A 26,289-nucleotide genomic window follows, 5' to 3' on the forward strand; every position below is an offset into this window, starting at 1 on the left:
CATCTCTAGAAATGTAATAGAGGGAAAAGGGGAGGCCTTCTAATTAAGAATTTCCTAGTGGAAAGCATTTCAAAATTTCCCTTTGCTATCAACCCATTATTTCCATTTACAGTCTGAATCCCTGTGTGGGAGGAAGTCCCATTAGGTGACGTTTTTAAAATACAAACCCAATTGTTTCCTGAGGAATAACATCAAAAAAACAAGAGACTCACAAGTCACTTGCCCGATATGAGTCTATATTTAATTCTATGCGCGTTTGGGGGGAGGGGCGCGGAACCGGAAGACGGAAGCTCGCGCAGAGCGGTTGGCAAAAAATAAACAACCGCCTGGCTGTGGCTTGGAGACAAAATGGCGGGGGCGCGGCGGAGCCGTTTGGGACTGGGGCCCTTCCTCTTCCTGCTCTCCTTCTTCCTGGGCTGCGAGGGGGCTTGGGGGGCCGAGGCGGAGCCCGCCCCACTCTCGCTGTCGGAGGCCTTTGAGCCCGCGCTGGGGAACACGGCGTCCTGCCAGCGCACCTGCCAGGACACCTACCCGCTCCATACTTACCCCAAGGTACAAGCGGCCCGGGCCTCGCGCAGAGCGGCTTACTCTAGAGCAGCCATGGACAAATTTGGGCCCTCTAGGTGTTTTGGACTACAACTCCCACCATTCCTATCTGGCTCAGCCCCCTTTCTTTTTACCTCTCAGCCCCTAAAGCGGTTGAGGGGTAAAAAGGAAGGGGCCTGAGGCTGTTCGGAATGGTGGGACTTGAAGTCCAAAACACCTGGAGGGCCCAAGTTTGCCCATGGCTGCTCTATGTTTATTGTTGTTCCTTATAACCTACTGTCCTCTCTTAAATGAGACCCATGGAGGCTTTCAACACTATTCGCAATGTAACAAATTTTGAAACATTTCTTGTTCCTGTTTTGAAAGTCTTCTTTCCTGTTTAATTGTGCAGTACTTAGAATCACAGAATAATAGAGCCACATGGGCCATCTATTTCAACCTCTGCAGTGCAGGAAAAACACAACCAAAGTACACCTGACAGGTGGACATCCAGCATCTGCTTAAGAGTTTCCAAGGAAGGAGCATTCACTGCACTCTGAGGCAGAGAGTTTCACTGTTGAACAGCTCCTACGGTCAGGAAGTTCTTCTTAACGTTCAAATATAATCTCCTTTCCTGTCATTTGAACCCATTGCTCCTAGTCCTAGTTTTCAAGGGCAGCTGAAAACAAGCCTGCGCCCTCTTCCATATGACACTCTTTCACATATTTATACATGGCTAGCATGTTTCCTCTCAACCTTCTCTTCTGCAGGCTAACCAGTTCTTTAAGACGCTCCTCATAGCTCATGGTCTCCAGACGTTTGCTCATTGTAGTTGCCCTCCTCTGGACACCATCCAGCTTGTCAACTTCTCTCAAACTGTATTCCAGGTGAGGTCTGACCAAAGCAGAATACAAAGGCACCATGACTTCCCTCAGTCTAGACACTATACTCCTTTGGATTCAGCCCAAAATCCCATTGCCTTTTTTAGTTGCTTCATCACACTTTTGGCTCATTTACAATTTGTTGTCCACGAAGACTCCAAGATCTTTATCACATAGACTGTTGTCAAGCCAGGCAACACTTATTTTGCATCTTTGCATTTCATTTTTTCAGCCTAAGTTTAATATCTTACATTTGTCCTTGTTGAAATTCATTTTGTTAGTTTTGGCCGATGAGCTCTCTAATCTGTTAAGATCATTTTTAATTCTGACCCTGCCCTCTGGAGTATTTGCTATCCCTAATAATTTGGTGTCATCTGAAAGCTTGATAAGCACAGTCTCTAAGCTTTCATCCAAGTCATTAATAAAAACATTGAACAGAACTGTACCTAGGAAACTACTTTGAATGTAGTTGTTCTCCTCCACAAACTTCTTTTTTGTGGCTGTCTTTCAATGTGCCATTTTAACCTTTTGTGCAGAATGTAGAAACAAGTTTTTTGTACTTTAATAAACCTTTTCCATGTTTTTATGATAGAACCATTTAAGAAATGAGATTTATAACCCAGAGACAAAAAATATGTTACATTGTGTTAATATTCTTATATTTATATTCAATTTTCTTTCTGAAACAATACTCAAAGTGGCTTACAACACTCTGTATTATTTATTATGTTTATTTCTGTTTTACATTTCTCTTCAGCAATACTCAAAGCAGCTTACAATACTATTTATTATTCATATATTTATATTCCGTTTTTCTCTCTTCAATGAGACTCAAAGCGGCTTACTATTGATTATGTACTTATTATTTATATTAATAATTATTATATAAATTTTTCCCACTGTCCTCTCTTCAACGAGACTCAATGCAGGTTATTACATTAAAAACAATACAGTTTTCCATTTAAAACCCACAACATTTCATGGGTGAAGGTGTTCTTGACTTTTTCCTTTTCGAAGGAAAAATTTTGTGAAGAATTATATAAATATTTATCTTTAAACATTTCAGTAGAGTTAACAGAAATGTGTGTATGTGTATACAGTACAGTATATATGTTGATGCTCACAAAAGTAGTTGTTTAGAATATAGCCAAATGAAAAAATATCATAATAAAGTCATTCATAATAATTAAAACCACAAAGCAAAACAGATTTTTTTCAAATATAACCACCAAGAGAAACAATAAGTAGTGGTGTCCCACTTTTCTAATTTTTTTTTAAAGTATTTACATCCTACTGCAATGGTTCCCAACCTTAGGGCCTCCAGGTGTTTTGGACTTTAGCTCCTACAGTCCTTAACTGCTGGTAAGCCGGCTGGGTTTTCTGGAAATTTAAGTCCAAAACACCTGGAGGCCCAAAGGTTGAGAACCACTGTCCTACTGGAAGCAAGAACCAAAAACATAAGCTTTCTAGAAAGGTGTGATCTTCAGCAGTTGAGAACTGTGGCTCAACAAGCCACTTGCATTGTCTCAAGAAGCTACATTATTTTTCATGCCTTGACCAGCAGTTTATGATCACCAGGGCATTCCTAGAATTTGATGGGAAAATTATGTAAGATGTCATATTTGGTATTTGCAATAACCTCCTACAGCTTTATGTTGATAATGTATAACAAGTGAAATCATATGACAATGGAACTACAACCCAGAAACTGTAAGGTTGAGCAGCAGTTTCCAGTCATATCTGCAAAATTTATTTTTGTGAATTGTGATCTACTTTGTTAGTTACATGCAAGTGTATTTTACAAAGTAGACATCAATTCACAAATTCCTTGTAGTTTCATCCAAACACAATTGTTTCATCCAAACTGAAAACAGTTCCGATCATCCTCAAGACTTGTTTAGTACTGAACATTGGCATACATTTATTGGAAGGCAATTGATGCAATATGTGATCTGTAACAGATACCTATCCAGTAATTTTTGCTTATGTGGGTCCTGTATCCCCACATCAAGCCAATAGTAGAATGGTGTTCCGAAATGACCGGCTCTACCCAGACTGTTCCAAAGCTGCCATTCTAGTTCATTATGGATAGCCATGGGGGTACACCCCTTAGATAAGGCAACTTAAAACTTTAAATATTAGCTCAGAATCATGAGGTAGTAAATTGAGGGTTTTAAATAATATTTCAAGACTGGTGCTCTGTTTGCATCTTAGAGGTTGAAACTATGCAGCACATTGTCTGTCTATGGTTTTGGGCTGTAAATTGTTTAGATAAGTGTTTATCTTAATAAGATGATATAAATAGTGATTCTGACTTGTTGGTATTTAAGGAAGAAGAGCTCTATGCATGTCAAAGGGGTTGCAGGCTGTTCTCCATTTGCCAGTTTGCAGATGATGGGATTGACTTGAATCAAACCAAGTTGGAATGCGATTCTGGTAAGATGTCTTTTTCAGTCCATAAAAGTGGCCCTCTACTGTAGTGGACATGACTACAAAATTGCTGCTATCATGTCCATTAACAAAGGAAATGTAACTTCATCCATAAACTTAAAACAAATGTGGAGATTGGGTTTGAATCCTAAACACTGTCTCGCACTTAGAAATTAACAACAACAGAAGGGAGCTACATAACATCTAGTCACAAAACCAACAAAACAGTTAAACAAAGACAAATTTTATACTGAGCAGTTTGCTTGCCTCTTTGGCTAGTTTTTGAAATCACATTTTGAAATAGTATTTATTGAAATATTACTTCCTGCCCTATATCACAAGATTGCTAGATGGCTTACCTTTGAGTGTTGCATTCTATTATATTGAAGTTAATGACTTATCCAAATGACCTAGAAGACATGTCAGTATTGGTGGCTCAGTTTCATCTAACCTGATAAAATTTACAATAAAACAGTTTCTGTATCAGTGTTTCAGTATTTCTAGGGATAGACTCTAAAAACAATGAGAATTAAATTGTATCATATTTTGAGCAATTAAAACTGCATATTAAACTTTGCAATGAAGAGGCATCAAATTTAATCCCAAGATAAGGAGGTTATCCTGTATAAAGAAGATTTGGTTCCTGGAACTTTACTATCCAAGCCAAAGCTAATTTAAATAAATAAATAAATCAGGAGAGGTAGAGAGCCGTGGATGGCGGGTGGGGGGTATATGAAACTGCTGGCCCCTTGGATACTGCAATGTTGCTTGAGGTACTAATTGAGGAGTCACAACTTTATAGTAATTGGTATAAAAAGTGGGTCTAACCTAATAGGGAAACTACATGAACAGGAATATAAAGATGATTTTAAAAGGATAAAATAAACCTACACAATATCTCTCAAGCACATAATACATTCTGTTCTAGTCAAACTGGTTTCTGTAATATAGTTTTATAGTTTACTCAGGCATAAAGCCTACTGAATCTAGTAGTGCTCACTCCCAAGGAAAAGAATATAAGGATGTGTAGGCATATATGCTTTCAAGTCACCTGTGGATTTATGGTGACTTCCTGGATTTCATTGGGTTTTCTTAGGCAAGGAATACCCAGAAGTAGTTTTGCCAGTTCCTCCTCTGAAATAGAGTGTACTGCACCTGGTATTCATAGGTTGGCTCCCATCTTAGTTTCTAAGGATACCTTTACAGAAGTATTATTTTATTTGCCTCTTTCTACAGTGTTCAAAACTGCAGCTATGAGAAGTTGCATCCCAGTGGCAAAACTGGAACTGAACATGAATGGATTGTTAGTCATTTTTTGTTTTTTGTTTTTTTGTTTTTTAGTATTTCTGTTACTCAGTTCTGTTTTTTAAAGAACTATTAATCCTGTTTAGAAGTACTGTAGTTCAAAATACAATTTTGGTTTGGCATGTTCTATTAGTGTAATAGTGTCACAACCTGGCTCCAACAATAACATGATGAAATGTATGGCCTTTAGAACTGAGGGAATGCCTGTTCTTTTACAGCTTGTTCTGAGGCATATACCTCTCAGTCTGATGAACAGTATGCTTGCCATCTTGGATGCCAGAATCAGTTACCATATGCTGAACTGAGGAGAGAGCAAGTAAGTACCAGCTTGCTGTTAAAATTAATCTCTGTCACTATATTTCTATTTTCTCAATTCATATTTTGTAACAAAGAAGTCTGTCACCTAGTTTGTTTGGTTTTGTTACTGCCATGTACTATATATTAATCTTAAAAGCAATTTTTAAAAACCTCAAACTATTTGCAGCTGATGTCCTTGATGCCCCGAATGCATCTTCTATTTCCTCTGACATTTGTGAGATCATTCTGGAGTGATATGATGGAAACAGCCCACAGCTTCATCACCTCCTCATGGACCTTCTATCTTCAGGCTGATGATGGCAAAATATTAATATTTCAGGTACTTGCTAATCTAGTGCAACTTTCAAACAAGGAAGAGGAAGGGATGATTCTTTTATAAACCTAAATACTGTGTCTAGGTCCATGTGGTATATTTGGAAACGTTGCTTTCTTAAATCTGAGTTTAGGGTATAATATGTGTGTCCATTTTAAAGTGCCATTTAAATGATGATCAGTGTTTTATTTTATAGTAATTTAAATATTTCTTCTTCTGACCTTCCTCTTCCAGGCAAAGCCACAAGTTCAGTATGTAGAAAGCTCTGATCAGGAAAATCTGAATTTAAAAGAATCATCACTTAACAAAGCAGCTCGTAAGTTATCTGAAAAAGCTTTATAGTAATAAATACCATTAACTAAAACTTAAAGCTATGGTAGACAGAGTGTACCCCCCCCCCAGGCTGTTTTGTATCCCCAGTCCCTTGAATACTCCCCCACTCCAAATGTGCAAACTCACCAAAAACATACTATTCTTTTTCAGTAGATCTGCCACCAGGAAGTCCACAGAATCACAAAGGATTCTTTGACGATGATGAAAGTGATGGCTTCTTCAAATGTATTTCAGTGTATGTACCAAAGGACATTTATTATAATGCCAAGTTTTTAACTTTGTTTGTGTTACAGCTGTACCTCTGTTTTGCTTCTGATACGATAAATAAATAAATAAATAAATAAATAGTATCTGTATATCTTAGCTTATTAAGCAATTTCTGAAAGAGATTAAATTTATTTAATTCTGTAATGGTTTGCCATGTGGAAGTAAACCCCCCAGCACAGTGGTCATGCTCTATCCTGCATTTAATAAGATTTTAACAAAACATTTATTAAATTAGCCATCTGACTGTGCTGTAACTAATATGTTATATTAAAACTACATGACTCCATCATAGTATCCCATCCTGTTCTTTATTCATTAACACAGCTTTCATACCAAAAGTACAAAGCATTGTTTCCAAACCCAACCAATTCTGTAATATTGTGGTTTTATTATTATAAAGCCAAATCTAAGGAAAACTATTGGTCCATATAGAACTTTGTCAGTTAATTTGAGAATACAAAGTGCTAATTCTGGTATTCTGATGAGATGTAATGTGTTTATTGCTTAAAAGAGCAAGGTTTTAAAACAAAATTATAGCCATGCTTTAAAAGTTAGCTTTAAGATCACAAAACCAATAGCCATCTTTTCCTAATTTGGATAAAATGGGAAGGTATGTTTAGCCGAAATTTTCCGATTTTCATTCAGGCATATTGAAAGATGGTAGACGGTAGGGAGATCATACAGACACAATACTTCTTTGTTAGTTCATTCTGATGTCAGCGGTTCATTGACTATTTTACTTGAGCAAATTATGGGAGTTTAGGCTTTTTATCTAGTTTCTTTTCTGAAATGTAAGGCAATTGATTTAGATTTGTTTTTAAAATGCTACTCAATATGGATAGTTGTAGGAAGGTTTTAGAGACAGAGAAATATAATTTCTGTATGCTTCAGGCTCACTTTCATAGAAATAGACATAAACATCCTATTTCCTTATGTTACAGAAATTCTGGTTGGATATTAACAACCACCCTTCTCCTCTCTGTCCTGGTGTTGCTCTGGATTTGTTGTGCAACTGTTACTACTGCTGTGGAACAGTATGTTCCATCTGAGGTAAGGTTAATTCCAAAATAGCAGACATCCTACTTCATTATATTCACTGATATGCCATGGTTTTGAGAAAGGATCAAGATGTTTCTTGGCAGAAAAGATATAGTCTCCTAATCTTGCTGTTAGACTATAAATAGCAATGCAAAACTGAATAATTGATTTCATTTAGTAGGAAGATGTTCATAGCTAAACTCTTGAGAAATGGCTTATTCAGGAGGTGGGTTTCCTGTACACCAATTCAGAATATTCTGAACAAATTGAATACAGCAATCATTAGGGAGTGACCCATACATTACATAACACACATATGTATTGCTTTGTTTGATTAGATTAAAACATTTAGCATGACATTTTGGGAGGCTATATACAGTCATTAGGAAATTATGATGACCATCTAAATAGCCAGGAATGCTGTGTCCAAAGTCTGTTCTAGTATTATAAGAGACTTTATTATTTTTGACTGATGCAGAAATAAACTGTGTTAAGACATTTATATAGAAATGTATTTACAGCATGCAGTTATTTCATTTCTGAAGGCCAACTTTCATAATTTTATCCCTTTCCCATGAGTTTGTCATTGAACTAAAGTTTAGAACTTAGCCATATCCTGAAACAAGATTGTAGTTCTTATCAAGGACTTACACCTCTTCCACATTGCCCCTATATCCCAGGATTTGATCCAAGATTATCTTCTTATCCCAGATTATCTGGCAATGGAGATTTATGTAATCTAGTTTAAAACAGATAATCTGGGATCAGATCCTGAGATATAGAGCAGTGTAGAAGGGGCCTTAGATGGGCAGATGGGTTAGTTGGCAGGGAAAGCCTTTCCCCTATTGGCTTCTGTCTGCCTGTCTTCCTTTCTCTCCTCCTTATTACCTTGCTGGTTAGACTGAGGCACTTCTACACAGCCATATAACCCAGAATATCATGGCAGATAATCCATAATATTTGCTTTGAACTGGATTATCCGAGTCTACACTGCCCTATAATCCAGGTGTTCTGTTTATCCCAGATTATCATATAGTCCAGTTTAAAGCAGAAAACCTAGGATCATATCCTGGGATATAGGGCCTGTCTGGAAGGGCCCTTAGTCTACACTGCCATATAATCCACTTCAAAGTAGATTATGTGGATTTTATGAAGCTGTGTAGAAGGGGCCTAATACATCCCAGGGACACATCTTTTTCAGAGCACATGGCAAGCCCCTGAGTCTTACATTTTGTTCTTCTCCTGTGAACATGGAGAGAAATAAGTTGTCTACTGTGAGTTAGCTAGTTAGATAGCTAGGCCCTATGTTATTTTTCCTACCTCGTCATGTAGTTTATTTATTTATTTATTTATTTATTTATTTATTACATTTATATCCAGCCCTTCTCACCCCTAAGGGGACTCAGAGCGGCTTACAAATAATATTTACATACAATACATTATATTATTAGCATAGTACAATAGTAGTATTAAATTACTATACTGTACTATATCATTAAATTGTAATATTAGTAATATTACATTTATTATATCATATATAATTAATATTATTATATTATATTATTATCAGTATTATATCGTAATACATTATAATATTATCAATATATGTATATACAATATATTATATTATTGTATATATTATTGTAAATTATATATATATATATATATATATATATATATATATATATATATATATATAAAATTAGCATGTCACTAGAGGGAAGGGCCTCATCATCCTCCAGCTGATTCCAAAGGAGACAAGATGGAACTCTCTTCCCAACTGGCTCCCTCTGCTCTGGCCCCAGAGCATCAGTTGGTGATGGGAGTGGGGCCATCAGCTGATGCCAAAGGAGACAAGATGGAACTGTCTTCCCGGCTGGCTCCCTCTGCTTTGAGTTCTTTGAGTAAAGTATATAACTTTGAAAACTTGAATCTGCTTCTGAATTACTTAATCCCAGTCACTCTACAGCTGGTTCTAGAAGCGTATGAAACTGATCCTTTTGTTGCTTTACCATTTTAAATGCTTTTTGGAAATTACCTCCCAACACTAAACATGTGCTCCTGTTTTTGACATGTTTACTCAAAAGTAATTTCCTCCGAGTATGACAGGACATATTCTCTTATGCATGTGTAGGATTATAGTTTTAATATGTATGCAACAAAACATATAGGAGTAAAAGTAATGTCTGAAATTGCTCACATCTAATAATATTTATTTTGTTGTTCTAGAAGCTGAGTATCTATGGAGATTTAGAATATATGAACGAACAAAAACTGAACCGATACCCTACTTCTGCACTCATGGTGGTTAAATGTAAGGCTGATGAACAAGAAGCAGGACCTCTACCTACAAAAGTCAACTTGGCTCAGTCATCAATATAGTTTTTAAAAATGAATTTGTTCATCTGATTGACATCGTTAACTCTGGAGATTTTTTTCCCAGTGAAAGGGCCTGAGGGAGCAGGTGGTTTCATTGTTTAGATTAAAATAAAGTCACAGAATCAATAACGAAAGGTTGTACTGCCATGGAATTCAGTCTTTTCCACTAGAGTTGGTCAGATGAGGTTTATAGTGCATTTACGTTAGTCTGCATCCTTTTATTTGCTTACCATAGGATCATAAATATTGTCTATAAATTGAGGTTGTGGGTATTTTCATATTAAGAACGCCTATTGGAATGTATATTTGGAATATGTTTCAAAACCTGTAAGGAATGTTTGGTAATAGAAGATGTCTTTTTAAGTTGTTTTCAGCTGTGGATAAACTAACATGCAGAACTCATTTGAGTACCTTTAGTACTTTGGATGGCTCTTTTCCAGAAATAAGAATATGTTCCTGTTCTAACTTCATGCCAATTTCTGCCACTGAAGTACTAGCAGTCAGCAATAAAACTTACTTAACATGTCTATATATTAAGGCACCTCTTCTGTGTTGTGTTTTGAAACAGCTGTTTAAATTTAGATTGTATTGTTTGCCTTAAGCTTTCCCAGCTTTACATCTGCTGTTTTTGAGAAAATTGGTTCCTAAAGAAACAACGTGACTAACAAATTAAATATGGTCTAGAATTCGACTTTAATTGGTGTATTATTTGACATGAAAAGAACCATAGCAAGTCTCAGGCTCACACACTTCTTCCCTTTTTGATCACTTGCTCACCAGAGTTGGAAGTAAAAAGCTCTTGCTTTCTATTTTAAATTAATCAGCATACCCTCGATTAATAAACTGGCTAGTGAGAAGAAACTTGTTTATATCAACCATGTTTGAAACAAATTCAGTTCCTTGAGAACTGTTACAGAAACCTGGTAAATTTCAATCTCTCCCTTTGATTTTAAAAAGAAAATCGAAAAGTAGATAAACCCAAAGCATGCTGCAGATTGTTTGAGTAATAATAACCCAGGATTTTCCACTATGAAATAACCAAGCCACTATTTATGTTGATTGTTCCTGGTTTATGACTTTAAAGTGCCCAGTTAAAATAAACCACGAAGATGAGATTTGCAATTAAATGTACTTCTTGTCCGATAACAACTCTAAATTACTAATTGGAAAAAGGAGCTTTCAAGTTCCTTTATTTGTTTTTGATGTAATTCTATACATTAAAATATATTGCATTGGGAATTTGTTGAGTCTTATTCATAAGGACTTCTGAAATGTTTGATAGCTACTTATTAACAGCTAAAAAATACTAGGAAGGCTTAATACCTTTAGTCTGTTGAACCTTACTATGTTTTAAGTTACAGAACATATAAAAACAACTATTGTGATTCTGAGGTGAAAGGGCAAGCCAGTGAAATCTGAATAACATTCTGCTGTCTCTAAATGTCACTACATATTGAACATATAAATAAACAACTGTGCAATATACAAAAAAACAAATGCTACTTCAAAGTAATTTTACTATGCAATGATTTCAACCATTGTTGCTTCATATTCTTTCAGGTTTCTGTCTATATATTCATGACAGATTTGTCTGTGAAAAACACTGAATTAAGCATTGCAAATAAGCTAGACTTCATACTTTAGGCTGAAGATACGTGGCTGTTGTTTTGGGGACCAATATTACTGGATTCTGACATTCATATTAAATAACAAATCATGGATGACAACCATTTTTAGGGCTTTACATACTCCTCTTTAGTGGGAGACAGCAGAGTTATCTGTTATCAATTTTTGAAATGTGCCATCATGCCTAATTTTAGTTGATCAAATAGATGTGACCACCATATCATGGTGATCACAATGTTTACTGTAATCTATAGTGAGCCCATTTCCACCCTAAAGTCTTGTTCAGATACTGATATCATCAGGATCACATTTGGATCTGTTCACACTAAGTAAAGTTCCACTGTGTAAAATGGCAGTAGATGTGATGAAAAAGAACAAAACAGCATTTTTGAAATGCTGCAAAATATCAAACATGGACTAAACATACTAAATGTTTGCTTCAGTTGAGGTGTTCATGTGATTAGTTTATCCAAAAGACATCATTTTGAGTACTTCAAAACCATTCAGAACCAACAAGATGCCATAATTTAAACCTGGGATAATTGAATAGTTTTAATTTGCTAAATTTAGTATACAGCAAGGTACCTATTTGTTCAACCTTGTCCCCATTAACATGCAACTCATACTAGCTGTCCTTATTTTTGGCATTTTTGAGTGGGATAAGATTGTTAAATGAAACCTCAATTGCAAAATAAATATATGGATGTGTTTTTCTGAAATCCCTCATAGGGTCTGATGTGTCATTTTATGCGTCCTCTCCCACCTGAAGTTGTCCCCCTGCAAGTGTCTTGCAGCAGTCTGAAGGTTTTACTAGTTTCTAAATTGCTGTGTTGTGCTGTTTTACAAATGCTTCCCTCAGTTCCCCAGCATCCTCAATGCTGGGGAACTGAGAGGAGCTTCACTAAATGATCAACATTTTACACCAGGATTGGTAATCCTCTTGGTCTCCAAATGTTATTTAGAATCATATTCCATCAGTGTCTGCGTAATCATAGTGAAGAATCCTAGCAATTGCAATCTAGAAACAGCCATATGGTCAAATAGTTCAGATCCATGCTTTAGGAGTTGGTGTGGATCACAAAATTATAAAACTTAGTCATTTCCTAACTCATAGTAAACAACTTTTGGTTAACCAGGTTAGGAAGGTGGTTTGAGAAGTCGGATCCTTTCCAAACTTCCATTTTTTTAAAATTGCCGTGGTTTTGGGTGTCCAAATTAAAATTAAAAAGCCACGAATGAACACTGAATTATTATAAGATTAAAAATCAGTCAATGTCTGTGAACAAGATTTGCAGACTAATTTAATTTAAAGGGTCTTTGTGGTATCAGTTAAAATGGAACCTTATCCAGATTAGTGGCTATAAGAAAAAACATACAAAAGGTTGGTTGCTATACTAAAGGAATTAAAGTTAAAAACAGTAATTGACTGTCTTAAGGTACGGAAACAACATTATTTTCCCCATCTACCATATCTATAAAGCCACTGATGTTGCCGCCACTATTGCTTTGGGACATCAGTGGCTACTAATACAAATAGCTGTAATATCACCTCCAGTATCAGTGGCAGGATCCCAACCAGTGGCATGGTTAACACGACTACAATGGCTTCTCAACCTGTTGGAGCTGCTTTTCGCTTTCACAGCCATTGTAACATGTACCATGTTATCTTCTGCCTGATCCCCCGTTGAGGTATTTGGATTGTGCTTGGTCTGGAACCTCCACTGCGCCCCCCCCCCCCCCAGTGCATGGCATTGGTGGTTATGCCCAAAGGTTTATTGGAACATGCAAGCTGACAATCCATCAAAGGGATCCCTCATAATTTCTGGTAAAAGCTGCAAGTGAGCTGATTGTGTGTCATGATCACTCATGCCATGCAACTATCAGTGTGTCCCCATCCCCATCCCCCCAACCCCACTGACATAGAGCACATGGCCAGTGGCCGAAAGAGGACAGGATGCTGCAAGGATGCATGAACTGGCTATAAAAGTCAGTTGTTGTGAGGTGTGAGAAGGTGGGCTCTATGGTATGTGCGAAAGGGCAGGCACCAGAGATTTTGGGTGATTTATGACATTGTAGCTAAGGCCCTATATAGGCGGGCAGTAAACAATAAAGATGTATGGTATCTTCAGCCCCTGTGCGTCTTGCCGTATTCTTTCAAGAGAAGACTAAACCTATAGCAACACAGCTGAAGCAAAGAACCCTTACACTGTGGTATTTGTTTTTGTTATCACTTTCCTTTTCCTAGGCATGGCTGAGTCTAACATTACCCTTTTGTTCTTACATCTGTTTCTCTTAGTAGCCAGGTAACACTACCCCAAGAATGTATTTAGTGGTTTGGTCTTATAAAACAAGGCAGCTTGGAAAAGTCAGTTCCTCTTCCTGTATTAGCAGCAAGATAGTTTGAACAGAGATGAACACTCAGTCAGATTAATTCCTACCTATGAGTTAATATAATCTTGAAGTAATTCATTGGAAAAAGATGACCAGAACTTACCCTCAGGTAATATCACTCATTCTTGAAAATGGTATTTGTAATTATTACTTTGAACATCAGATAAAAACACAAATTTACTGCATTCTTCTGTAATTTTTAATAGATTGAATTAAATTAATTTTAATCTCTGTGTGGTATTTATATGTTGCTGAAAGTATGCAAATAGGATGCATTTAAGTCAACAAAGTTTATCAACCAAATATATGGTAAGGTAAAGGTAAAGGTTTCCCCCTGACACTAAGTCTAGTCTTGTCCGACTCTGGGGGTTGGTGCTCATCTCCATTTCTAAGCCGAAGAACCGGCGTTATCCGTAGACACCTCCAAGGTCATGTGGCCGGCATGACTGCATGAAGCACCGTTACCTTCCCGCTGGAGTACCTATTGATCTATTCACATTTGCATGTTTTTGAACTGCAAGGTTGGCAGAAGCTGGGGCTATCAGCAAGTGCTCACTCCGCTCCCCGAATTCAAACCTGCGACCTTTCGGTTAGCAAGTTCAGCAACTCCATGCTTTAATATGCTGTGCCATCAGGGGCTCCTATCAACCAAACATATTTGATTTAAAAGGCCAGAGGATGCAATAATTTCTTAGTGTCTTGAAGACTTCCCCTACTCAATAAGGTATGTATCTTTTTTGTTTTAATTTCAGAATTTTGATGGAAGCTTCCTTGGTTCAGAAAAATCTCTCTCCGTGACTAAAAGAGGTAATTGGGAGAAATCTACATCCTTTTTCATCCTCTAAAGGAGTCTATTTCATTTCTCTCTGCCCATCTGCTATGTTTTACTGCACACACATTTTCTAGTTAAATACAGGCACTTTCACAGTTCCCAGCCCAAGTGAAATATAAATATTTACAGGAAAAGGCCTTTCAGTGTTTTGGGGTAATGACAACATGTTATATGCTTCATAAAAGGATGTCAATTTTAATTCTCAAACAACTAAAGACAGGGAAGATATGTGAGGCAGGTAGTTATAGAATTCAACAATCCCTGATTCTCGATTTAGCATTTTGTATATTTGAAAGGGACCAGCACTGTACATGCCATGATCCTTGGATTCTATCTTTGGCAACTGCACTTAAAAACAGTTCTCAAGAGACAGATTTCAGAAAGATCTGTTCTAGACATTTTGTTCAGTAACTGCCAGAACAGGAAATTGGTGGTTAAATAGGTTAGTTGCACTTTGACACTTGAATGATTAAAGATAGCTTTACTGGAGTCAGCTCATGACACCATCTGATGTTACTATCTGATGAGATTTGCAAAATATCAGCTGTTCTCTATGATCATGACAATATGAAACTTTTTAACGTATTTTTGATGTTGAAAAAAATAAATAAAACTAAGGGCAACTTCAGATGACATAGTATCACAGCACTGATTCCATTTAACCCCCCCCCCCCCCCCCATGATTTTAAAGACTCCTGGGATTTACAGTTTACATATCATTCTCAGCCAGAAAACTAACTACACATCTCCATTTCATGGTTAGGTACTACTGTGCTCTTGCTGATAATAATTTGTACCTGTCCTTAAACTGCAAGTCCCAGAATCTCATAGGATACTGTCACAGCAATTAAAATGGAATCATTGTGCTTTAATGGTGTCATGCATAGATTCCCAGCCTTTGTTCCAGAAACCCTAGTCTGCTTGGCCAACTGTTAAGATTTCTGGGAACTAAACTTAAAAACATCTGAATGACCAACATTTGGGATTCACTGTATGGTATGAAAGACCTCCTAGACTTATCTGAAACTTTTTCCCAACATTAATAATGGGTTGGTAAGTGTGGGAAAAGCAGAAAACTTTGGGCATTTTTTTATCATTTCAGAAGCGAATTTAAATCGCTTCTGGTGTGAGAGAATTGGCTGTCTACAGAGACGTTACCCAGGGGATGCCCAGGTGTTACCATTCTGCTGGGAGGCTTCTCATGTCCCCACATGGGACGCTAGGGCTGACAGGTGGGAGCTCACCCCATCAAACAGATTCAAACCAACCAACCTTCAGGTCAGCAGTTCAGCCAGCACAAGAGTTTAATCCATTGCACCACCGCGGCCCCTATATAGGTGATATAGTTGTATGGAATAACCTTGAGGATTAGTAACAACCAAAGTGACTTTTTTCAATTAAGGTTTAGTTAATGGTTGGCAAAAGCTGTAGATTTTGTAGTAAAATGCTGGCTTTTATTTGAAGCTGCTCTTTAATGCCTCTCTCCTTGGCAGGTACCATACGTGACCAACAAGATTGCTGCAAGTTTTGCACTCGAAGATGCATCTGTGTATCTGCCATTGGTTTTATTATACTTGCCATTATCATTGCTGCCATTGCAATAATTGTCACAGTTGGTATCCCCCCACGTACAGCAGGTCAGTCACTATTATGTTGACTGTATTATTTCCCACTGGACTAATTGACACGATGCCTTGAATATGTCACAATTATTTCAATATGTCAAAGGTTGAGCTTGTTGAAATATGAAGTGTGTGGACAGAATGAGAAACTGAAGCCTAAATCCAAGGTTGCAGTAACAATATCATACTTCCTCTTAACTCCTTCCTGGAGCTCTGGGCATTTCAAGAAAATCGGGTTTTCTGGATCTCCAGGACTTGTTTATCAGGGGAACTAGCAAAACCAGTTCCTGGAATTACAGTGGTTAACCAGAGTGTAACTATAACATAATATGCATCATTTTGTCATCATGTCCAGTTTACCCTTACCTCACAACCTCTGAGGATGCCTGCCATAGATGTGGGCGAAACTTCAGGAGAGAATGCTTCTGGAACATGGCCACACAGCCCGAAAGACATACAACAACCATGTCCAGTTTTGCTCTCAGGAAAATCTCTGTAACTTGAGTAATTATGTGCCCTCTTCTGCTGCATATTTAAAAGGAAAGCTGCCCATGGACTGATTTTGTAGGTACCTGCAGAGGACATAAGGGGTTAATTTTTGTCCTTGACATGGTTATATTTTTGATACCGAATCACCTGAAAATAGGTCCTGGAAATGACCAGAAGTACACTTCTGATTGTTAGTTTCAGATTTTCTGTTCAGCTGTGAGATTGTTTTGGAAAGGTGTAGCTGGAAAGCTATGTACTGAGCAAGCACCAGTCCAAATGGCACCTTGGAGGACATATCATATTTTTTATGACTTTGGGAAGGTAGGAGCTAGTAAAAAGTAAAGTAAACAACGGAGAACATCCAGTGAACTTCAAAGGAATAAAAAATGGGCGGAGTCCCATCTCAGGATGTTTAAAACTGGTCTTTTATTTACCAAAACATATTATACACATATGCATACAACTACACAAATCTCAAGAGGATAACACATACATGCACAGAATTGAATTACTGTAAAATTTTACAGCCTATAAATGCCCACTTCACATCAAAACTACAAAAACGTCTGTGCCAGGAATTCCAAAACCATTTACTAACAGAATTCATTGTCGTTTGAATGAAGGCGAAGGGTTGTTTAAACATAGTAGATGGTAGAAAGAACAGAGATAGCATTCAAGTGCACAAGGAAATATCTAGACTGAAGGGAAAGAACTTTCTGTCTAAAAGATAAAAGATGGTTATTGTAAAAGTTCCAGCTGCCACATATATCCCTTCTATGCTCACAAAGCCAAATGCCTAAATCAGTCATAGAACATACTTCTATGATTGATAGATCAACTCTCAAAGTTATATTTCAAATTTAGACTGTCCGAACCACTGCATCAAATAATGTATCATAAGTAAGATAGCTTACAATGGGCTTCTATATTTAATTTAATGGTTATTAAAACATTTCCTTTGATGTGCTGTCAGTTTGACTGATTTCATTAAATCTCAGAGCATTTGAAGCCATTTCCTTTCATTTGATTCTGATCAGAAAGTATATCATCTAGCAGAATTAATCATGCAGCTGCCAAAATGAACCATTCACTCATATAGCCTTCCTTAAAGGATCGTCAGAATATTTTGTACAGCTGTGTATTACACTTCTTCATTGAATAAACTCAAATGGTTTCTTTTACTCTTATGTGGATGTTGGATAATGACTGCCACGGTGGCGCAATGTGTTAAATCCATGTGCCGCTGAGCTGATGATCTAAAGATTGACAGTTCGAATCCGCAAGATGGGGTGAGCTCTCATCTGTCAGCCCTAACTCCTTGTCAATCTAGCAGTTTGAAAGCATGCTAGGTGGGAAAATGTAAAGAGATGCTCCAAGCAATCTTGCTGCACATATGACCAGGAGGTAACAACGCAGGCTTCTCAAATTGAAAATGGAGAAAAATGGAGAAAAGCACCTCCCAGAGCCGGAGATGAGCACCGACTCCAAAGCCAGAAATGAAAAGAGAAGTCTTTGCCTTTGTTTGTGTTGTGTGTCTCATTGTATGTTTGTAAATAAGGCACTGAATGTTTGCCTTTGTCTGATCTATAGATACTGTAATCTGCTCCGAGTCCCTCCTGGGAGCAGAGCGGAATATAAATAAAGTGTATTACGGTAGAGTCTCACTTATCCGACCTTCGCTTATCCCACACTCCCCCAAAATAAGACATGGTCTTGTATTACTTTTTGCTCCAAAAGATGTGTTAGGGCTTGTTTTCAGGGGATGTCTTATTTTTCCATATTGACTTTTAAAGTGAACTATATCTAGGGCTTATTTTTGAAATAGGGCTTATATTTCAAGCATTCTCAGAAATGCTGAAAAATCATGATGGGTCTTATTTTGGGAGAAACAGGGTAGGTGCTCCTTCATTCAATCCAGAGCAAGAGTGGGTGGTTCTCTTTCCTGAGTGAAAAAACTGGGAGGAAGAGGAAAGCTCATCTCCAGAGGGAAGGGAGGGAAGGGCAGTGAATTGCCCAGTTGGGGGGCCATTTGTATGTGAGGGAGGGAGGAGGGAAAAAGGAAAAGCGATGGCTCTCCTCTCTCTCTCTGCTCTTGGTGGACCCAGAGCCTCGCTCTCCTGCTTTGGAGACTTCTCTCCAACTCAGCCTTGTTTCCAAATCAATGGGAGAAAGGGGCTCATGATCAGAAGGAAGGAATTGGGTTTTCCAGTGTTGCCATTCCTCTATGCTCAATATGGGATTCTAGAGACGGTTAATCTGCAGTATATCACTGTGTTCCCAACTCTGGTCTTCCAGATGTTTTGGATTTCAAACATGATGTTTTGGCACTTAATTTTAGAACCATAACGTAATTTGATGTTTAATAGGTTTTTCCTTAATCCCTCCTTATTATCCAACATTTTCGCTTATCCAATGTTCTGCCGGCCCCTTTATGTTGGGTAAGTGAGACTCTACTGTATTATTATTTATTTATTATTCTGGAGACCAAGATTAGGATCCCCGCTCAGCTATGGAAGCCCATAGGATTACCTTGGAGAAGTCACACCCTCTCAGCCACAGTGGAAGGCAATTTAAAACCTTTTCTGGACAAGAAACCAGTGCCAAGAAGCCATTGTGATATGGTCGCCATAGGTCGGAAATGACTTGAAGCCACATAACAACAACATGCTTCCAAGGGTTAGGACCCACACTGCCCCTATGTGGAACTTAAATAACCTGAAATGTTATAAAAATGATAACTTCGTGAATGCATCTTCCCCTATGAACCCACACGGGCTCTAAGATCTGCTGGGGAGGCCCTCCTCTCAATCCCACCTCCATCTCAAGAGCAGTTGGTGGGAATGAGAGAGAGGGCCTTCTCGATGGAGGCCCCCAGGCTCTGGAACTCCCTCCCAAAAGAGATTAGATTAGTTCCCACCCTGGATTCCTTCCAGAAGGATCTGAAAACTTGGATGTTCACAGGTGCCTTCTCATAACTGATAATTAATTGTCCATGTGCTTTACCTAGGCCTTGGCCATTCCATGCACTTTATTACCTTTAGTCATTCCCATCTCTAGTCACTGAAGAATATGCATTTTCAGATTTCCATTCCCCTTAAAATGGCAAATGGCCTATGGTGCTTGACTACGGATTGGGATTACTGTCTATGTTTTAAGATAGTAATCCCAATTACTTTTGTAAGATGTCATATTATATGGTGATTTTATTGTGTTACTGTTTTTATTGATGTAATACTGTTTTGGGCTTGTCCCAGTGTAAGCCGCCCTGAGTGGGGTATAAATAAAGTTGTTGTTGTTGTTGTTGTTGTTGTTGTTGTTGTTGTTGTTGTTGTTGTTATATAACTAGGCATGAAGATCAGCCGTGGATCTGCAATTAGATGTTTGAATATACAGGGGATTTTTTTGTGTCAGGAGCAACTTAGGAAACTGCAAGTCGCTTCTGGTGTGAGAGAACTGGAAGTCTGCAAGGATGCTGCCCACAAGGATGTTTTTACCATCCTTGTGGGAGGCTTCTCTCATGTCCCCACATGGGGAGCTGGAGCTGACAGAGGGAGCTCACCTGCTTTTTGCAGATTCAAACCTCCGACCTGTCGGTCAGCAGTCCTGCCGGTACAAAAGTTTAACCCATTGCACCAACGGAGCTTCTGAATATGCAGTAATATAATTACAGAAATGTACTTAATCTGATCAGTGCCAGTATTTATAATTTATTATATTGATCTTATTTTTCAGTAAATCGTTTGTGTGTGACTACCAGTAACCAGACAGGCTTTTTATGTGACAACCGAGAGACCTGCATAACAGCCAGCCAAGTCTGTGACACAAGAAGACATTGTGCAAATGGGGAGGATGAGCAAAAGACGCTATGTAGTAAATGTCACAAAAATCTGAGTTTCATGAGTTATCTTTGCTTCATCGATTTCATTATTTCAAATAACCTTTTATCCTTTGGAATGTCTAGGCTTTTTTTCCAACCAGAGGCGGTCTACCGGCAAGGCCATTTAAGCGGCCTCTGGTGGTGCAATCATTCCGGGGGCGCAGTGAGGCCCCTGGGAAGATGGCGCCACCCCCGCCTCCTTCTTCAGGCCTTGCGGGCCTTCTTCGGCCTGCCCGGCCCACTGGAAGGGCCGACGCGGGCTCCAGAAGGCCCGCTCGGCCCACCAGAAGGGCCGACACGAGCTCCAAAGTGCCCGACGTGGGCTCCGGAAGGGCCAGCGCAGGCTCTGGAAGCCCATGTCGGCCCTTCCGGTGGGCTGGGCAGGCCTTCCGGAGCCCACGCTGGGCCTTCTGGAGCCTGCATCAGGCACTCCGGTGCCTGTGTCAGCCCTTCCAGTGGGCCGGGCGGGCCTTCTGGAAACCGTCTATTGGAAGCAAGGCAAATGGGGTTTATTTGTCTGTGGAATAATATCCAGGCTGGGAGAAAGAGCTCTTGTCTGTTGGGAGGCAGGTGTGGATGTTGTAATTAATCACCTTGATTAGCATTTAAAGGCCCTGTGGCTTCAAGGCCTGACTTCCTCTTGCCTGGGAGAATCTTTTTTGGGAGGTGTTAGCTATCCCTGATTGCTTCCTGTCTGGATTTCCCCTGAGTGTTGTCCTTTATTTAGGCTTTCCTTAATCCCTCCTTATTATCCAACATTTTCACTTATCCAACGCTTTTATTTTTCAGTGATTGGTTTGTGTGTGTGGGGGGGGGGGGGGCAAATTTCTGTTCGCCTATACTTGAAAATTATCTTGGACCTGCTCTGTTTCCAACATCTATATCTTTGTGAGACTGCCTAATAAACGTTGCCATAGTGTTCTCATAAGAAAAATGTTTGGACGTTAGGGGATAATCACAAGACTTTCATGCACATCCCTGCTAAAATGACATATTTTGTTTTATTTTATTTTGGTAGGTGACCTACCTAACAATCTTCCAGGTTACTTAATATTTCATTGCGGCAATCCCCGATATTGGATACCTGCAGACAAAAGATGCAATGGGATCAATGATTGTGGAGACTGCTCTGATGAAGTAGGAACCTGTAAGTCTGTTCATTTTAAGGTGCATATCACTGACAGATGCTTATGATTTATGATAGGCTGATAGCCGTGCAAGTTGTTTTTCTTCTGCACCAGCAGGATTTTTATGTTTAATACAGCAGAATTTACTTGTTTTGTGCGTTTCTTAACATCAACTCTGCAACCTATGTAACGAATATGCACACATTCTTGAGATGAACAATTTTATTCTGTGGCATGGCTTGAAACTCTTTTTCCCCTGACTGGGAGAGACTGATGATGTTATATCCTCCTAGTCTCAAGTGTCCCGATATAAATTGTGTGTGTATGTGTCTTTAAGTCACCTGGAAACCTCATGAATTGCTCATCAGGATTTCTTAAGCACCGAATACTCAGAAATAGCTTTGCCTGTTCGTTCCTCTAAATCAGGAATCCCCAAATTAAGGCCCATGGGCTGGATGCGGCCCTCTAAGGTCATTTGCCCGTCCTCCTAACTTTAGAGTTAGGGCCTCCCTAAGTCTGAAACAATCCTAATTAACTATAACATCAGACAGAAGGAAGCCCAGGCTTCCCACTGAAATATTGGTACGTTTATGTTGATTAAAATTGTTCTTCATTTTAAATATTGTATTGTTCTTTCATTTTTTTGCAGCACAAATAAGATATGTGCAGTGTGCATAGAAAAGTGTTCATTTTTTTTCCAAACTATAGTCTGGCCCCCCAACAGTCAGAGGGACTGTTAACTATCCCTCTGCTTAAAGCGTTTGAGGACCCCTGCTCTAAAATAGTCTATAGCACTGGTTTTCAAACTTTTTTGGTCATGGAACTCTTTAGAAGAGATTTGTTCTCTGCTGAAACCTAACTCTACCCCTGATAGTTTGCCAAAATATCAACAATTATTAGGTATATTATTCTGCTGGGCAGGAATACACAACCAAAGCCTCCTGACAGACAGCTATCCAGCCCGTGCTTGACAACCTCCAGAGGAGATTCTGCCACATTCCAATATATCCTGGATCATTTTAGGCTGTTTCAAATACTTTTCTAGATTTCTTATATAACGTCTAGTTTTTGAGCAAATTTTATTCTTGATATTTTATAAATAATATACCAATATCCCAAAATGTTTTTCATCTCAAAAACTATAAAAGAAAGAAAAATTCAAAGAAGAAATGTAGGATCAAAGTGAAAATTTAGAATCATAAAAATAGAGTTGGAAGACACCACAGGGGCCATCTAATCCAACCCCATCATGTAGGAAATGCACAATCAAAGTACCCTGGACAGATGGCCATCTAAGCTCTGTTTAAAAACCTCCAAAGAAGGAGCTTCCACCACACTCCGAGGCAGAGAGTTCCACTGCTGAACAGCTCTTATGCTTATTTATTTACTTACTTTATTTCTAGCCCTCCTCTCTCTACCCCAGAGGGGACTCAAAGCAGCTTGAACATCAGGAAGTTCTTCCTAATGTTCAAGTGGAACCTCCTTTCCTGTCATTTGAACCCACTGCTCCGAATTCTGGTCTCCAGGGCAGCAAAAAACATGCCTGCTCCCTCTTCCTATGACATCCTTTCAAATATTTATACATGGCTATCATGTTTCTCCTCAACCTTCTCTTCTGCAAGCCAAACATACCCAGCTCTTTAAGCCGCTCCTCATAGGGAATCATGGTCTCCAGATCTTTGATCGTTTTAGTCGCCCTTCTCTGGACACGTTCCAGGTTGTCAATATCTCTTTTAAATTGTGGTGCCCAGAATTGGATACAGAGTGATTCCAGGCGAGGTCTGACCAGGAATACTGTGTCCAATTGACTTCCACACAACCCTATATCCCAGAATATCAAGACAGAAAATCCCACAATATCTGCATTGAAAATCCAACACTGTACCTTTTATTCATTGGTAGTTTTTCATTTAAATACAAATTAGAGCTTACCTTGTCTAGCTTCCAAGATCAGATGGAGTCTGCTGCCTTCAGCAAACATTATTACAAAAGATGCCCTGACAAATTTTAGCAAATAGCAATATACTGGCCAACAGTGTGTTTGTCTACAGGAGTGTACCTAGGTACTGTCCACCTGCCTTATGCATCCAGTTAAGGAGCAGTTTTAATTCTTTGCAAAGGAGACAAAGCAGCTGAACAGTACAAAAACATATGCTGAGTGTCAGTTAGTAGTTGAGCTTTCTTGTGCGCAGGAGCCATGGCATTGCACAAGGGGAATTGTATACTTCCCGTGCCCAACACCTAAAAAGTAATTAATGCTTACACCTAAGCTACCAACAGAATTCTAGCCATACTTTGGATTTGCTATCTTTTTCCTGGTTTTTAATTTTTTTTGTCTTGCTGCCAAATAAGAGGGTCAGACAGGTAATAGTAGCTGAAGTGGCAACTAACCTACAGACTAAGAGGTGCATACAACTTCTCCATCTTGCAAGAAATTGTAAATATGGTGAATATCACAGATCTCCAAATTGGCTTGGTACTTCTCTAATGTCATTTTTTCTAGTTCATTGCAATATCAGTTTAGAATTGCACTAGCCAGTTAGGGTGACCAGACAGAAAGATAGGCAATAGTTTTGACACTTGTAATAATTGAAAGGAAGATTTGAGCATGTGCTGCTTTTTATGTCAGGATTAGAAAATGGCACCTACCAGAGTTGCCCTTTCTACATATTTATGGAAGGTACTTCATAAATATAAACTCTTCCCTATTGGATCAGCCTTTGACATGTCTCTTGTTATAGGGGCCAGCTGCCCTCCTTGTGGGTCTCAGTGGTGGAGCTGCACCATGGTTGTCTTTCATAAGTATTGTACCTGCATTCCCAGAAGCCTTTGTCGAGATGGCATACAGCACTGCTTTGACTGGTCTGATGAATATATCTGCACAAAGTGAGCAGCCAAGGACAGCAAACCTTCACACGATAATGGGAGCAAATCATCAAGTACTGTCATTGTGGAACCACCATTCATTTTAGAGCTTTGCAGAGGATATTTTATGTAGTGTTACATACAGCACTTCCAGATCAATTATTTGTCATCTTTTAAGCTCAGGAAGATATTTATAAACCTCAAAGACATCAGCAAATTGATCAAATTTGGAATAAAAGAAATCTGGACTTGACTTTCATCTAACTTCAAGAGAGAAGACATCACTCAAGCAATAACTGACAAACTTACTGCACAATTCTCTTGCTAAATAAAATGACAGATACACTATCTGTACTTCTGATGATGTAAACTATGTGTTTTTGTTTGCCCACTTTCAACTTACCTGTCAACTTTTGGATGAATTTCACTGGGTTTTATTGGGGAAGGAATACTCAGATGCGGCTTTGCCAGTTTCTGAAATAAGACCTACAACTCCTGGTATTCATTGGCAGTTTCCCATCCAAGTATTAACCGGGACCAACCCTGCTTAGCTTCCAGGTTCAGAAAGTTTTTGGTTCTTTACTAGTATCTATTCATACTCAACATTATGAAATGACTGAGGGCCTCCTGTACCAATTGTAGTTGAACCTTCTTTCCACACTCTCATCTCTGTTATTTTCTCTGAGGCTGGATCAAGACTTGTCATATAATCCAGTTTCAGAATGCAGATTAACTGCATTGAACTGGATTATATGGCAGTGTAGACTCATATAATCCAGTTATATAGTTAATCTGTATTCTGAATTATAGCATTGTGTTATATAGCATTGTAGATCCAGCCTCAGGAAACGATTAACGTTTGCATACATTTAGTTCAAACCACGTCAGCATGTTTGGTAACTTCTTTATCCTTGTATGCATTTTGACGAATGTTGTCTTGCATTCAGAGATTAAATCTTGTTAATTGAAGTGGAAGGCAAAAAGAAACAAAGGCCAGAACAATAGCTATCCAATAAAATGTTAAAAGACGTCAGTAATCATGGTTTTTTATTAGTTCTAGCTAAGGTCTAGTCTTCTTAGATAGAATAACTTTGTATGAGTTTCATACTTTTATGTAGAAGTTAATCATATTATAAAATGTAATCAGTACTTTAGAAATTGTATATCCAATAACCTGATCTCTTTAACTATATCCAGTTTCAGATTCCTTTCTGTCTGTTGTAAAGAGCCATTCAGTATAGCTAATGCAATAAACAAGTATTGCAAGTACTCACCGAAGTAAGCCAAGAATCTTGCATCACAGTATTTGACAAATGTTAAAAGCATCCAAATATTAATGGTACATAGAAACTATGCTCACTGTTGTAGAATCACAATAACCAACGTTGTAATTACATTATGTGTTTGCATAATGATTTTTACACTACATGTGTTCCTTGGCAAATACAGGAATATCTGAGAAAATATTTGAGTCACAATGGAGGCTATTTACATATACAACTATGAATCCTAAAGATTAGTTATGTGATGGAAAAATGTTGATTTAAAATGAAAAACTGTAGGATTATTTTGCAAACTTTTAACTTACATTAGTCATTAGTTGAAATATATAAATTTGTTGACAGAAAAATGACCGTTTGACTCAGTTTTTTGATACCACTGCCTCTTTTC

At 38.4% G+C, this 26,289-nt stretch overlaps 2 protein-coding genes across 3 annotated transcripts; both read left to right on the top strand.

Annotated features, from left to right (window-relative positions):
* The first annotated feature begins 260 nt into the window (after window positions 1–260).
* Window positions 261–10,480, top strand: tmem59 (transmembrane protein 59). Of its 2 annotated transcripts, none has more exons than XM_008109410.3 (8): window positions 261–552; window positions 3,737–3,842; window positions 5,360–5,457; window positions 5,626–5,778; window positions 6,007–6,088; window positions 6,259–6,340; window positions 7,314–7,422; window positions 9,640–10,480. In XM_008109410.3, exons 1-8 carry the CDS (start codon window positions 349–351, stop codon window positions 9,790–9,792), a joined length of 987 nt encoding a protein of 328 aa, XP_008107617.1. In that variant the 5' UTR covers window positions 261–348; the 3' UTR covers window positions 9,793–10,480. The 2 variants fall into 2 exon arrangements, with proteins under 2 accessions (XP_008107617.1, XP_003220212.1); XM_003220164.4 differs by having other exon boundaries at window positions 262–552; window positions 6,256–6,340.
* A 1,025-nt stretch (window positions 10,481–11,505) lies between these two features.
* Window positions 11,506–26,232, top strand: ldlrad1 (low density lipoprotein receptor class A domain containing 1). Its single transcript, XM_008109412.3, has 6 exons — window positions 11,506–13,915; window positions 14,559–14,613; window positions 16,132–16,275; window positions 20,482–20,619; window positions 21,645–21,773; window positions 24,495–26,232. The coding sequence occupies exons 1-6, from the start codon at window positions 13,895–13,897 to the stop codon at window positions 24,641–24,643; spliced, it is 636 nt and encodes a 211-aa protein (XP_008107619.1). The 5' UTR covers window positions 11,506–13,894; the 3' UTR covers window positions 24,644–26,232.
* Window positions 26,233–26,289: the final 57 nt, after the last annotated feature.

The sequence above is a fragment of the Anolis carolinensis genome, chromosome 4, assembly GCF_035594765.1.
Source record: "Anolis carolinensis isolate JA03-04 chromosome 4, rAnoCar3.1.pri, whole genome shotgun sequence".
Lineage (NCBI taxonomy): Eukaryota > Metazoa > Chordata > Lepidosauria > Squamata > Dactyloidae > Anolis > Anolis carolinensis.